Genomic DNA, 14,851 nt, shown 5'->3' with positions numbered 1-14,851 from the left:
TCAATCTGTCATTTTCTAAATCACGGTCCCTCCACCGTGTCTAAATCTTAGTAAATGTTTAAATGCTCCTTTGTGTGGTCAAGCTTTCCACAAGCATCAAATGTGGTACTTCATATAGGAAGGTCTGCCTCTAGAGGGCGGGCATCATGTACAGTGTTTGTTAGTTATTTCCTCCACATAAACTTCTGATTGTACTGTAAACAATGAACATGGCCGACGTCCGATTTTCCTGTCTAAAACTTTCACTCATTTTCGTTCATATGACTCTGAAACTCCAGGAAACGATTGGGAAGAAAGAGTTATCTTGAAATATTGAGGTACTCGCCGATATTTTGCAAAATTAAATGAGAAAAATGCAAGGAAAATGCCGACAGGCTTACACAATGACCGTTTTCAGACTCAGAGGCATATGATCATCAGCTGCAGTTTATGCAACAGGCCCATATCACGTGAGGCCATGAGGGGATATCCACGCAACTCAGTACCAAACACTAGCGCACACAGAGTGAGCAAACACAAAGTGAGTACCCCTAACGTCAGCTCAGTAGTCTGTAATAGATCGTAGTCAACTAAGAAACCTTGGAGAAAGGCTTAACACTGTGGCTATGCCGCTAAGTCCCTTTTGATTTTGTCACAGCTCAAAATCGTTCTCCTACACCTCAACCTGAGCCATAAACACCCCCACCAGTTTATGATATGACCCATCACAATTGCATGACGTCAATGGATCTTGACAGACGGAAGTCTTGACAGACGGAAGAAGTTGACACCAGCATACTGGTTTTCAACTCTAATACCTTCTCTGTCTATAAATAGACACGAGAAGATTATCAAAATGTACAAACTTTTATAGCTGGCATATTTCTGTAAACATGAAATATATATTTGGTAATGTAAGAGATGTTTAAACACAATTGAGACCTTGTCTAATGGTTTTGGGGAAATCAGGGCAAACCTGAAGAGCAATGGGCCACATCCTCATGTTAGAAATCAGCGCTTGTCTAGGGATGCCTTTCATGGTGAATCATAAAGACATACCCCCTATGACACTGTTAAATTGTACTAATGCTGGGCATTGGCCATGGATTCTTCAGTTTTGCCAAAATGGTATTATAAACTTATAAGTGTTCAGTTGCCCCTGTATCAAGTATAAATACCTCCGTGTGATTGAACTTTCTCTGTCAAACTTAACACGCAGAGTAAGTTTAGTGGCATTCCCACAGCCTGAAATTTTCCAGTTTGTTAAATTCAGTATTTCACAGTAAGGCACATTAGATAGTCAGTTTCCATCTTATACATTTACCTTGCCCAGTTTGTGAGACAAACTCTGCAGCGCCCCCTATAGGCTTGGTGACAACTCCAACCAGTCCTTTACCAACTCCCGAGATCACTCCAGTGGCTTTCTGAGTTGGACTTGCCGGTAGGGAAGATCTGGTCCAACTCTGAATAGGCTGATCAACGACTCCAGCCACAGCACCTGTGTAGAAACACACAAACATGAACAATTTTGATGTTGGAAAACTGTGTCAATGTCCAGGCATGATTATAGCTGAGAAAGATTATTGAACATGTATGATGTTTTGGATACAATAATTTTCTTTTCTGCCATTGATCTCATGATGTGCACCGTTAAAAGCCAGAGAATTGACTCTCATAAAATAATGAAGATTTGTAAATCGCTGCCTTTCCATACAAACTTTACCCCTTCCACCACCATGGTTTGGCCCAAAACCAATTGCTATCAATGATGATTGTGGACCTGTCCACTGGGAGAAAGAGATGAACAGGTTTATAATTATCAGTGCTTATCTGATTAACATCTCAAGTTCTTATAATCAATGACACCAACTTGATAAATATTTCAAAAACTTGCATTCTTTTCCAACATGACATAATCACAGAATAATGCCATAATATGTATTAATATATGAAAACGTAAAAGATCCCCATAAGCTGTTATTCTCATAATCACAAATCAACATTAAATCACAATAATCTCTGAGTCACCTAAAAGACTTATTCCAAATCCACTTAATCCCTGCTTTAATCCTTCACTTATCCGCTCTGGGATTTGTCTCCTGTGCTCTTCCTGTCTTTGTAGATGATCCTGATCCAGGGAGAGTCTGTCCATATTCCGGGATATACTGCTGGCAAAGTTGGTGATGGAAGTCAGGGTGCCTGGCAAAAGAACACATCAGATTTTGTAAAATGAAGACAAAAATTTGTTTTAATTATGGTCACCTGAAGCAGATAAAATTTACAAATCCAATCAGAAGGTGTCATGATAACCTTCAAAGTCGCATTATAGCGTATCTTACGTGATCAGTGTGTTTTTATGTAACCTTTACAATTATCAATTTGATCAGGATATTTGATGCATTATTATTGCCTTCTGTTGAAATGATTCGTGAAAATTCTATGAACATTGAATTCTGAAGATTGTCAAGCCTGTTTTCATCAATCGGGGAGACGTACTCTGGAAGTAGGACTTAGTCACCTTTAACTGTCAAGTTCATGTGAAAAGAGAATTTAGTTTTAAGAAAGTCATATTTAAGTATTGAGAACAATAGATATTCAAAGAGTCTCACCTGTTGATACATGTTTGACAAGAGACGATGCACCGCTGGTAACGCCAGTCATGAAGGCACTGGGTCCTCTAATCAAACCCTCATACGGAAGTCTGAACAGATCAGCCACACCACTGCTGATACTTCTCACCAACCCAGCTGGATTACCGAGAATCTCAAGTGATCCCAGTACCCATCCTGATGAGAAATACACAAATTATGATAAGTGATATTTTAAATATGTATATACCTCCAAACCTCCCAACTGAGAAAAGATCAGTACTGAAATGGCTGCGTATCTACACTAGTAAAACAAATCTGAACACTTCCAAAGATAAAAAAATATATCTGCAGAAATAGTTGTATTGACAGAAGCCAACATGGTCTGAGAAATAAAAAACAAGTAAATAAAAATTGAAATGGTTACGGTAAAAAGCTAACACGAAACATGAGAGATTTTCATTTTGATTAATTGGAGTCTTCTTGTACATGAAGTCCACGCCTGTTATAGAATGACTTTCCTTGTGGTCTTATGATCAAAGTTTGATGAAGATACTTTATTTACAGATGGCAATCTAGCCCGACACAATAGCCTGTACTGACCTGCTTTGAACAGTGCACCAGATGCATAGTGCATTGTCAGTGCCTGTACAAACTGCCTGGTTGTGGTGAACACTTGTCCGTGGCTGAACTGACCAAACGACAATGGTGTGTGGTCGGACGCCAAGTACACCTTCAGGGACGCGTGCACACTGGCCAGCACTGTGATTGGATGGATGTGGATCTGATTGATGGCTATCGGAGACATCAGAGCCGCTGAAAGCAACTTCACCGCTGGTGGGATGTCCTCCCACCTGATTGGCTGGTGCCCATCATGTGATACCAAAGATGACGACCTGATTGGTGGTTTAGGCCCATGTGGCAGCTTGTAGCTGTCGATCACTTTCAGCATTTGATAGATGAACTGATCTTCTAGGTAGACAGTCAGAGGTTTTGAAGTCACTGACAGTTCCTGGATACAGGAAGCTGATCTGTATTTGTCAATCTCGAAAACCAGCTTCATGGCAAACAGGCTGGTCTTGAAGCTCTTTTCCGCCAACTTCTCCACCGGCAGCGCCTCGAAGAAGTAATCTCCCATTCCTCGGAAGTACATGTTCCTCTCCTGGGGGAGGAGCAGGACCGGGAAATCATACGAGCCATTCAGGAAGAGCTGGTTGTCCACCTGGGCGCTGGCGACCGACAACTGCAGGCACTGCTGAGTGAGGGAAGGTTGGTCAGACTTGGCAGATGGGAAGAACGTCAGATGCAGATTGTCCAGGGTCAGCCTGAGGACTTCCGTGCTGAAGACCGGATCCTGCAGCTCATCCGTCAGGATCAGGCAGATCTGCGATACAAGGATGCTACATTCCGGATTCGGGAATTGAGCATCTTGCTCCACGTCCATGTCTCCAGCTGTTGTAATCTTTTTCTCGCTTTTGTGCCCTTCCATTGTCAGGGGCTCCACAAACACATGCGTGCACGTGCCCACAGTCTTACAATTCACAAGCACGTACCCACAATGCGGCAGAACCATGATTTCTGATTTCTGACTCTCGGATGACCGTATATCTATTGCATCAGTCCACTTATTCTGGAGTTGGGAAGCTTCATGGCCCTTCCTGACGTACACAGTGTCGGCGCTCTTTGCCATGCTGATGTGAAGATTTCCCGGAAGGCTGAGTGGCTTTGAGAGTTCCGGAAACTTCTCTCCGAGATGTGGGAATTCATAGTAGATTGCACTGTTTGCCTCAACCAAGGGAATGGAAGACAAGATTTCTGTCTCTTCAATGACAGTTACAATACCTGGTGACAAATGAAAGACAAGTAAAGATGAAGTCCTTTTTCAAAACTAAAACTTCACAGTGTCTAAGCTTTCTGTTCCACAAGAAAAGATGAAAATAAACAGATTGAACTTTCAATTTGCATTCTTTTTCAAAGCAAGATTCAGGAGAAAAAGTCCCTCACAAATTCAAAAGGAATGCATACTTTTTTTCACACTATATTTTTTAAACCTGAGAAACCGACAAATATTTTGTACAGAAGTATTCAGTAGTCTATACTGAAGCTAATCAAATAATAGGCCTGTGTTCCGTGGCCTGTGTTCCATGAACTGAATGAAATACAAACATACATATATACATATATACATATAAATATATATATATATATATATATATATATATATATATATATATATATATATATATATATATATATATATATATATATATATATATAAAGAACATAATAACGCTTTCTGACTCACCATTGGGATCTGGTTCTGCAAGCCCCTGACCAAAGTGTAAAGGGAATGGACAATTATTATGAATCATGATTCGCGGAGACAGATCTTGATCCACTGTGACGTACACAACACCATGGTGCTCAATGACAGTTACAGCATATGCTAGGGGGTCCTCTCTCTGCCCCGATTGGTTACCTGTCCTAGTTGGCATGGCAACCGACTGCCTAGGCATGCTGGGATTCAGTGCAACAAACTTTGTCCATTTCCGAACAACCTGATTGTCAGATTGAGTTCCATCTTCATTTGCATATGTAAATGATAAGTATTGCACAGCTTCTTTGATATGATGTGATTGGTTGGCTGTTGGAATATCCCAAAACTCTATTGGCTGGACAGCAGGAGTTGAAGATGATTGGCGTGCTGGTAGGTCATTGATTTGCATATTCAGCTTGTTTTCGTGGAGCTGTAATGATAAATGAAGAAATAAAATGATTTCTTGTCTTGTGTGGTAAAGGTCGAAGTTCATGGATTTTTTGAATTTTATAAGTTGACTCATTTCACTGGAATGTCACTCACCTTTGTGATTTCATTGGTTATGGTCACTGTTCTAATGGCCAGGTGTTCTTTGCTTTTATTCATAAGTAGGTACCTGTCCTTGATGGTGAGCACTCTTATTCCATGTTTCACCGTTGACGCTACAACCAGGTGACAGATCTGTGAACACACATAGAGCTTTTAATGTCAGAGTTTGAAATTCATGCAAATGATGATGTGATGGGTAAAAATAATGTAATGCTTGTAATAGCTATAACTGTCAGAAAAACTGTTGCTGAGAGCAGTGAAAATCATGCACTTACATTTCTAGTTTGAAATCTCAAGAATGCCAAATTCAGTAAGATTACTTCTGCTGCACACCCACCGTCATGCTCCTGAGGAAAATTCAACATATTCAAGGTGTGTTTGGACAGGTCATGTATAAGTTACAAACTCTGTCTTCCTCGCGTACTGTGCAATATCTTGCTGAACTAATGTTAATTTATCTTTCCCTGCATGTTGTCATAGTTCTGCATCAACTTTTTTCTGTACTGTTTGTCAACATCTTTGTACAATATCAAAATTGACACAGTGACCCCAGATTTTTATTCTTGATTTTGAAAGAGAATAGTGAGTTTCCTTGCAGAAACTTCGGGCAAAAGTTTTGTTGCACCCTATTCCCTGATCTCCATTGCCTTTTCCCAGTATAGAGTACAGTATGTCAGACCTACCATACCTATATCACCATCTCCCCACCCCTAGGCCTGTCATGACTGGTCTGTTGGTCTCTGTTCCACATTACCTGTTGTGATTTCTCCCCGTAGACGATGCTAGTATGAATGACGCCCTCTAGTGGCAGCACACACTCTGATTTGTTCATGAGACTGAATCTCCTCTGTGGTGACAGTGGTTCCTTTAACAGTTCAATGCCTTGTGATGTGTACCTACCAATGCCCAGTGACATCTTACCCTGTGAAAATCAAATGGATAGCTCTAAGGGATGACATAGGTATAAAGGCAGCTTACAGTGTCCGCATTGCGGATACATTTGACAATTTGGAGCCAAAAGGGGTCAATTCATTTTTGAAACTCCTGTGAAACCACCATTTTCAAGTGAGAGAATAAACAGCAAGACTGAATAAGAATGCGACCACATTGAACAATTACAGTATGAATCAACATAATCCTAGGGGTTCCAGTCACTGCAAAAAGCTATGGTAGGGCCCCCTAAGGGAGTTCCAGTTTCATAATAGATATTAGGCCCAGTTTTCAAATGTACCAAATGAACACAGTTCAGTATATTTTGCATACATTACTGTGAATATCATTTAGGAGAATTAAATTGTTGTTTTTTTTTCTTGAAAAAATAGTTTAAAGGTGCATGCTTTTCAGTGTAAAACTGTAATGTACTGTCAATGTGTTGGTGATGTGATAGTGGCAATTACCTTGAAATTTTGAGGAGTGATAACACCCGACGGTCTCACAACCAACGGCACTTCATCCTCTTCCAAGACATTTATTTCTAAGTTAGTCTGGTTGACCAATAGACACCATGGTTTGACATCTATGAGCAGAGTGTTGACCAGACTCCAACACTGGGACAGGTCCACTTTCAGATCTATGTTGGGTAGCTGGTCTGGTAGGTCACTTTCTGACACTGTGGGGGTGTTCACTGTGTGACTGAGTTTGTTGTCAACTGTAAGCATGCTGTATTGAAAGAATGAGAGATTGAGTATGATACAATTGCATGTAGAGAAATATGGCACAAAGGTGTGTGTGTGTGTGAGAGAGAGAGAGAGAGAGAGAGAGAGAGAGAGAGAGAGAGAGAGAGAGAGCGAGAGAGAGAGATAGGTAGGTAGGTAGGTAGGTAGGTACTACTTGCTGAGTTCCATGGAAAAGATAGAGTAGAGACAAAACACTGGCCAGGCTGGAACTTTGCATGAGCTTCAGTGATTAAGAGATAATGTTAAAATTGATCTTGAACAACAATGAACTTGGAGACTGAGGAGATGTAGGCACTGGAATATGGATGAGAGATTTGAGAAGGGGTTGGGAGTGACATTTGGCCAGAGGACATAATTTAACCCCTTCACCGAAATGGTTTAGCCCAAACCCATTGTTATCAATGGTGATTGTGGACCTGTTGACAGGAAATTGAGGGTGAACAGGTTAACCAATGACAGAGAGGGAAAAAACTTTCACTCTTATTAGGATCATTGAGGAGAAATTGACTTGTTAAAAAAGGCAGATTTGGTTCTTACCTGCTGTCATAGTCTGAACTGTTGTACGGCCAATGCTCAGATACATTGTGCTGCCAATCATAACACAGGGAATGGATACTGACACGGTCCTGGTTTTTGCTGAAAATCTTATCAATTTGCTGAGTTGAAATTGACACTGGTGGGTGGGACAGGGATGCCTTTGCACTGAAAGGAACGTAAACAAAGACATCATGAAACACAGAAAGTCAATTTCACAGTAATATGCACCTCCACAAGGGAAGTACATGTATACAAATGTTTGTCCACACTTTCCTTAAGGCAAGTTTAAACTGTTGAGGAAATTCAATTTTCAATTTTCAATAATGCAAGTGATATCTCCATGCTCTCTACAGCTTTACAATGAGTCCTTATATGTGGCAGACCAGAAAAGTATTGCTAAAAAAAGAGTCCCAGATATTGTCCCAGAGTCGCATTCTACCTTTGTTGTGAAAATTCGTATGATATATACACAGTTGGCCTACACAGGTGCTTGGAACAGAGAGACATAAAATTGAAATGAAATAATTGAAGCAAATAATTTTGTAAGTATTATATACTGATATCTGAAAAGGTCTGATTACTTCTGTGAGAAAGTTTAACAACTATCATTATGAAAGAATGATATTTTCATCAGTCTGCAACTATGCAAATGATACAAGGAGAAGATTCTGATCTAGGAGAGCTACCCCTGGACACTTACTATAAACCCTGACCCTTACAAAAGACCTCATTGGTGGATGCGAAACATTATGATAGTAAACATCCAGGGGGTGACCGTCCTAATACCAGAAATTGTGACCTGACTTTTCACTTACCTAAGCTGGAAGGTGAGGTAATGCCAGAGCTCAGGTTCAATGTCATAGAGTGACATGTTGTGTCCACGCTGTATTACGTTGAAGTGTCGGACTGATTTCATCTTGGTTGTCTCCACGTTCATGATCACTGGCCTTGGCAGATGACTTCTTACAACAAACAGCGGACTCACTACAATCTAGACAGTTACATGAGTGATTCAGAAATTTTGAGAAATTTCAAAAAAAATGTAGGGTGTTCAAATATTGTGGTATATTGGCATTGATAGGGAGGGGTAAATTGGCACTGATAAGGGTATATTGGCACTGATAAGGTTGTATTGGCACTGATAGGAGTATATCGGCACTGATAGGGGTGTATTGGCACTGATTGGAGTATATTGGCACTGATGGGTGTATACTGGCACAGATAGGAGTATATTGGCACTGATGGGAGTATATTGGCTCTGATGGGAGTATATTGGCACTGATACGGGTAAATTGGAAGTCAACAGAAGGAATACATCCTTTCATAAATGTGAAGTTTTTCAAATAAAACAGGCTACTAAAAGAAGTGAAAAAGCTGGACAATTGGTCCGGTGTCCGGCTAGAAATGAAAATAATGCAAAAGCAATATTTCTCTCATATTTTAATTCACTATGAGACCACCGATAGTCTTCAAATGTTGGGAGCTACTGACGTAATGCAAAGTTAAGGTCCTTTACACAGTACTGATGAGCAAAATACTTGCAATTGACATTGTTATTAACAACTGTAGAATTTTGATGGTGCATGTATTAGACTCAGCCACTTACCACTCTCTGTACTGTAAATGCATGCTTCTCTTCATAGATGGAGCACCAAATGTAAATGTGTTTGCCTCCCGTACAGGGAATCTGAATTTAAAAACATCATGCATGTATTGGGTTCAGATACATCAATGTGTTCTCATGAGCTAGACCCTTGTATATTGGATTTTGTGATATGGCAATGTATTTACTTATCAATATTACTACATACAAGTCAAGATACAAAAAAACCACCAAATTTCATTCTCCAATGCTGCCAAAGCCTCCAACAGCTGTGTGCTAGAATAAAACACCATCCCTGGCTTCCCTGAATATTTATTTGGAATGTGATTAACAATCATGTTGTGGACTTGACTGAGCTTTTTTAGGTTACATCAAGGAAATTATACTTACCTTGATCAAGGTGTTTGTTCTACTCATTTCTCCACTGATGGCAAACTGTTCTGACCAATCACAGCTCACATCGGTCAGCCTCACTCTGACACCAGTGATTGCATCATCCTCACAGATGCATGATGGGATGGTTGTCTTTGCTGGCAGGTGCAGTGTTTGCTGGCTCTGCATAATCTTGCCGCCGACGTTGGTCACTTTGATCAGTTGTACCTCCAGGTCTTTTGACAATCTGCTTGAGAAATACTGCTTACCACTGATTGTAATCTGGTCAAGAAAAGAGAACACGTTACGAATTGCAAACGATATCCACGACGAAAAACAATTTTTTAAAGTTTATTAAGCCATTCAGAAATTCCTATTTACTGCAAGTATTCTGATTAATGGCAAGTATTCAGACTGTAAAAAGTCTGGTCTACTTTTTCATCTTTGAACAAAACATTCCAAATGTCAAACGCCCTTTATGGCCAAAAATAAGCTTTACAAATATACTATCAGTACAAATATAAGCTTCTTCAAATATACTATTTTAACAAAGTGTTGAACTCATGGCTATTCAAACTTGCAATGCGTGAAAGAAAAGAATGCAGGAAAGTCTAAATTTGAGTATAAAAGACTAAGTAAAATATGTTGAAATGCCCACCTTGTACTGCAGTATATCAGAAACACTACATATACTCCAAAAAAATATGGGAGAAAATATGTTGTGATAATTTTTGCTCACAGAAGGTTTGTTTACACTATTAAAACTGACCATGTACTTGAGTCTGGTTGTACAGCTAATTGTCTTCTTCCTCTCTTTTGCAAGACAAAAGTTTCATCGAGTAGCCAACAAATTCTTATCAACAGATTTTTTGGAATCAAAGAATTCCCTCACAGTAGAAAATGACATGTACCTGTTTCTGCAGAGGTGAAAGTGCCTTGACCTCAACAAATAAAGTGGCGGTTTTCCCTTGGTGTTGCAGAGTGTGAACCGTTGTTCCAACTTCATCAATGCTGAATGACTCCGACCATTTCCAGTTGCCCCAGCCTTCCACACAGACGTGCAGTTGCTGTCAATTAAAATCAAAACATACAACTTATAGCCATAGCATGTAATACAATAATGATCTCTAAGATTGCAGCAGTACAAACATTGATTCTGTAGTGAAAGTGTAGAAGATTTGGTGTGGTTTTATTGTGTCAAATATATTTTAAATGCACTAAAGCTACTACAGACCACCAAATCTCAAGATAAGCACTTTCTTTTTCAAAATCTCTCTGCACTGTGCCTAACACATGATTTATATTTATCTTCTGGTCAAGAAGACATTTTATAAAATAACTCTGTGTATTTTGAATGTATAATGTTGAGTTGAAAATTTCAAAGATACCTGAAGAATGTGAGAATATCCAAGAAACAGTCAAGCATATTAAGAGGAGAGAAATGAGGGATGTTGCTGGTCTGAAAACTGAAGAATGCAGGGTCCATGCTCAGTTGCAGTGCAAATCAACATAATCCTAGGGAGTTTGTTTGTATTTATTCACCATAAAAGCACCCTCAGACAAGCAATGATTTCTTCTTTAAGGAGGATGTGGCCTCCGTTCTTCCTCCGTGCAAAACGTAAAATTCGTTTTTCAGATTATTGCATGATGGGACCAACTTACCTGCTGTGATTTGTGTGTTCTCCAACTGTATGCATGCATCTGTCTACTCTCCAAGACTATTGCTTCATCAGTTGACACTTGTCCCAGTCTTAGAGTTTCTTGTGTGTCGTTGCAAATCACATAATAGTTAAACAGCTGCTCTTCCATGTCTGGTTTCTTGTTCTGCAACATCAAAACATAGGGCCAAAGTCCCTGAAGCTACTATAGACATGGATACAAAATAAAGTATTCCTGACTGTATGAAATTATCTCACTAAGGTCATCCTAGGGACCTGTAAACCAAATATTAAAGCTGTCTGACCAGCGGTTTTGAAAAACAAGCGACTCAACAGTTGACAGAGCTCTGCTGTGTTATGTAGAGAATAACCTTTTGTGACACATGTATTGATGGAGAAGGTGGATATCTTTGATAGCTCATTTCAGGATGGCCTGACCAAAATGGAAAAAATTCCGTAAAAATACAGATTTGCATATTTCATCAGATTATATTACCGGTAGTCTATAGTAGCTAATAAACAAGAGTTAATTACATTCTAATTAAAGTAAACAAGACTTGCTTAAATCAAGATTTTTTTCATAAAAAAACAGCATATCTGTCAGGTTATAAAGAATCTTAAGCTGGTTATCTTTTATCAGTATTTTCATCCTATTAACCAAGCACATTTTAACTTTCAAATTAACATTGTAAGTAAGTTCTGTTGAATAAGTTGAGACTGTACGTACTCAGAGAAAGCACACTGAAGAGACAAATGTTTGAAACTTCAGAAGTTCAAGGTCATCAAAAGCATTATAAGGAATCATGTTACACTTTCATTGCACTGTTTACACAGATTGCATAATTGCTATAAATAGCACATGAAGAATCTTACAGCCCAGCTTTACCATAAAAACCCTATCACTTTGACCACTCTTTTAATTGACCACTCTATTTTTTTCCTCAAAAGTAATCTTATTTTATCCTTACCAAGTCAACCATAAATGGAAATTAGAATTTTCTGTATGTCTATTTATTTGACCACCCTATCATGACAAACTATTGTAAGCAATTTCTTTTAGATAACATAAATGGTGGGTCAGAATATATCAAAGTTGGGATTCAGGAAAGTTGCCTTTACATTTTTAATCCTCAATTCACTATGAACTGTCAAAAAAAGTTGAACTTTCTGATAATTCCACACTAAAATTATTTTGGCTTTGATGATTTCCTAATTAATTCAATTATTTAAAATCATATTAATTATTTTTTTCTGGGTGAATTGATAGGGTTTATACAGTACAAGAATTACACACAATGTAAGTCAAACTTTGACCAAAAATGACAAAAAAATTCCTTAAAAATACACATTTGCATATTTCATCACAATTTGAACAAATCTAAGTTGGGTTATCCCTAGGGACCTGTATACCAAATAACATAGCTGTCTGACCAGCGGTTATGAAGAAGATTTTTTACCAAAAACACCTTTTTTGGCATTAATTTGCCTATTTTCAACAATATCAAAAAATTAAAAAATTAGTTTCTCAAAATCATATTTTTAATCTACACAACAAATATCAAATCAGTAAGTACTGCGGTTCTCAAGATATTTGAGTGGACGGACGCCTCACAAACGGACATACATACATACATACATACATACATACATACATACATACAGACTGACGACGGACGGATACCCATCCCAATAGCTTCTATAGACTATAGTCTATAGTAGCTAAAAATGAAATCTTACAGTTTACTTTTTAGTGAACTAGTTTAACATTTCATCGTATTCAAATCCTACTGACTCTTACTGTGAAGTCCAACAGATATTCACACTCAAGTTTTCTCAATACTCTGATTGTATAGACCCATTTTGAAACTTGGGGAGTTAATGCACTTTTCACAGGCTCGTTGTAGTGAAAATCAAAAATAATTCAATTTTCCCACCAGAGAGTTAACACAGGGATGGCGGCCATTTTGAATTTCAAATATTGGTAAATTTTAGTCATATTTGTTTCACTTGTACCAAAAACTTGCATGGTGACCCCTGATTTACTTTCTCAATTTGGGCAGTGAATGGTTTAACATTTCCCTGAGGAAAGTTTTAGCGAATGTTCAAGCTTGATTTTGAGGCGCATACTACCTTGATGTCCATTGAAGAAAGTTATTGCTCATAACACTGAACATGATGCCATGAATATTCATTTACTTATCAGGGTTACTCCATCATCGAAAAGACCGACAGATCATCTCTGTATGTAAGATGTTGTTATCTATTCTGAAATTTGCCATCATATCTACCACTAAAAATGTATGCATCTTGCGTCTTACACATAACACAGGCGAAGTAACTCATTTTGAAACCATAGTTTTATCCCCATACCTGATTCCATGCCTGTAGAGTCATACTCAATGTGTGCACACTGCTCTGACTGACTCTGATGAACACAGGCTCTGTCTGTAAGTACATTTCCACAGACTTGGCCTTGGCATTGACGGAACCCATCACTTCAAATGGTTCAATCAATGGCTGCATGGTTAGGTTCCTGTATTCCAGTAACTCACACTGCGCTAGACTTGACATCTGAAATGACAATGATACAATCACAGATGAAGAAGTTGTATCCTTTATTTTTTCAAAAGTTGTGGATGACCTAAGCGAGGTCACATATTTCTGTAACGAGTGACAAAGTACAACTCTGCACCGGTATAATTTTACTCTGCGGTTATAATCATAATAGACAAGAATCATTGAATGAAGAATGATGTACTGTGAATGTGTATTGAGAAGAATGTCGACAGACAACTTTCTAAAAGTGATCTATGACCTTTGAACCTTGACTCAATGGTGACCTATGACATCATGTAGGAACTGACCCCGTGAGATCACTGAAATTTTTTCAGTGGGCTATTTCAACAACAACCTGAGAATTCTCACCTGGACATTGGTCCTTGAATTGACTCCTTGCCACGAGGTCAAGAAGAGAGTAGATCCTTCCAGGGTCAAGGTCATGACCTCTTGATCAGTGGGTGCTGAGCGATCAAAGTTGAATGGCAGCAGTTTCTTGGGCTGAGCTGAAACGACATGATGCACCAAACAAATGATAAAGGATGAATTTGTATTCATGAAACTTGAAGTAGTTGCAGAGTAGAGAGTATTGATATTGGTGTTCGTATTACTTTATTCATTATACTATATCATTGATGCAGGACAATAGCTATAAAATTTGTTGATATTTTCATTACTTCTGTTCCAGAAAACAACATTTCTGATTTCTCTCCAATGAGTATGTTAAATCACAAAAAATTAGCCATATCTACACAATGCATTACATATATGGGATTTTATAGTTGACCAATGAATTCTAGTCTAGTTGTCAACAATAACATTGAATACAGGCTGTGTTGATAGGTTGAAGGCTTGTCATTTTGACATTTTTCATCAGTGAAAAACGGAAATATATTTCACACACAGAACAAGAATAATGGAAAATACATCAACAGTTACAGCAAATGCAGCTTCAACCCTCTAAAGACAATGGTCCGTCCCAATGTTATTGTTTTCCATAGCAAAGTTGGACCTCT

General features: G+C 38.6%; 1 protein-coding gene and 1 long non-coding RNA gene across 2 annotated transcripts in view; one reads left to right on the top strand and one right to left on the bottom strand.

Annotated features, from left to right (window-relative positions):
- Positions 1-14,851, top strand: part of LOC139115917 (uncharacterized) — a 214,437-nt gene that overhangs the window by 108,200 nt on the left and 91,386 nt on the right. The gene's annotated exons all lie outside the window — the stretch shown is intronic.
- The window catches only part of LOC139116570 (intermembrane lipid transfer protein VPS13B-like), a 49,919-nt gene that overhangs the window by 4,762 nt on the left and 30,306 nt on the right, over positions 1-14,851 (bottom strand). Inside the window, exons 30-45 of the mRNA XM_070679165.1 lie at positions 14,205-14,341; positions 13,650-13,850; positions 11,284-11,445; positions 10,533-10,688; positions 9,640-9,903; positions 9,253-9,333; positions 8,462-8,637; positions 7,647-7,811; positions 6,831-7,092; positions 6,188-6,355; positions 5,428-5,565; positions 4,873-5,314; positions 3,171-4,409; positions 2,589-2,765; positions 2,008-2,178; positions 1,304-1,477 (exon numbers count right to left, since the gene is read on the bottom strand). Of these exons, the coding sequence (XP_070535266.1) occupies positions 1,304-1,477; positions 2,008-2,178; positions 2,589-2,765; positions 3,171-4,409; positions 4,873-5,314; positions 5,428-5,565; positions 6,188-6,355; positions 6,831-7,092; positions 7,647-7,811; positions 8,462-8,637; positions 9,253-9,333; positions 9,640-9,903; positions 10,533-10,688; positions 11,284-11,445; positions 13,650-13,850; positions 14,205-14,341 (4,113 nt within the window). The remainder of the gene's footprint in view (positions 1-1,303; positions 1,478-2,007; positions 2,179-2,588; positions 2,766-3,170; positions 4,410-4,872; positions 5,315-5,427; positions 5,566-6,187; positions 6,356-6,830; positions 7,093-7,646; positions 7,812-8,461; positions 8,638-9,252; positions 9,334-9,639; positions 9,904-10,532; positions 10,689-11,283; positions 11,446-13,649; positions 13,851-14,204; positions 14,342-14,851) is intronic.

This window comes from Ptychodera flava, chromosome 17 (assembly GCF_041260155.1).
Source record: "Ptychodera flava strain L36383 chromosome 17, AS_Pfla_20210202, whole genome shotgun sequence".
Classification (NCBI taxonomy): domain Eukaryota; kingdom Metazoa; phylum Hemichordata; class Enteropneusta; family Ptychoderidae; genus Ptychodera; species Ptychodera flava.
The sequence above is the reverse complement of the archived record's forward strand: the minus strand, read 5'-3'. Positions and strand labels throughout refer to the sequence as shown.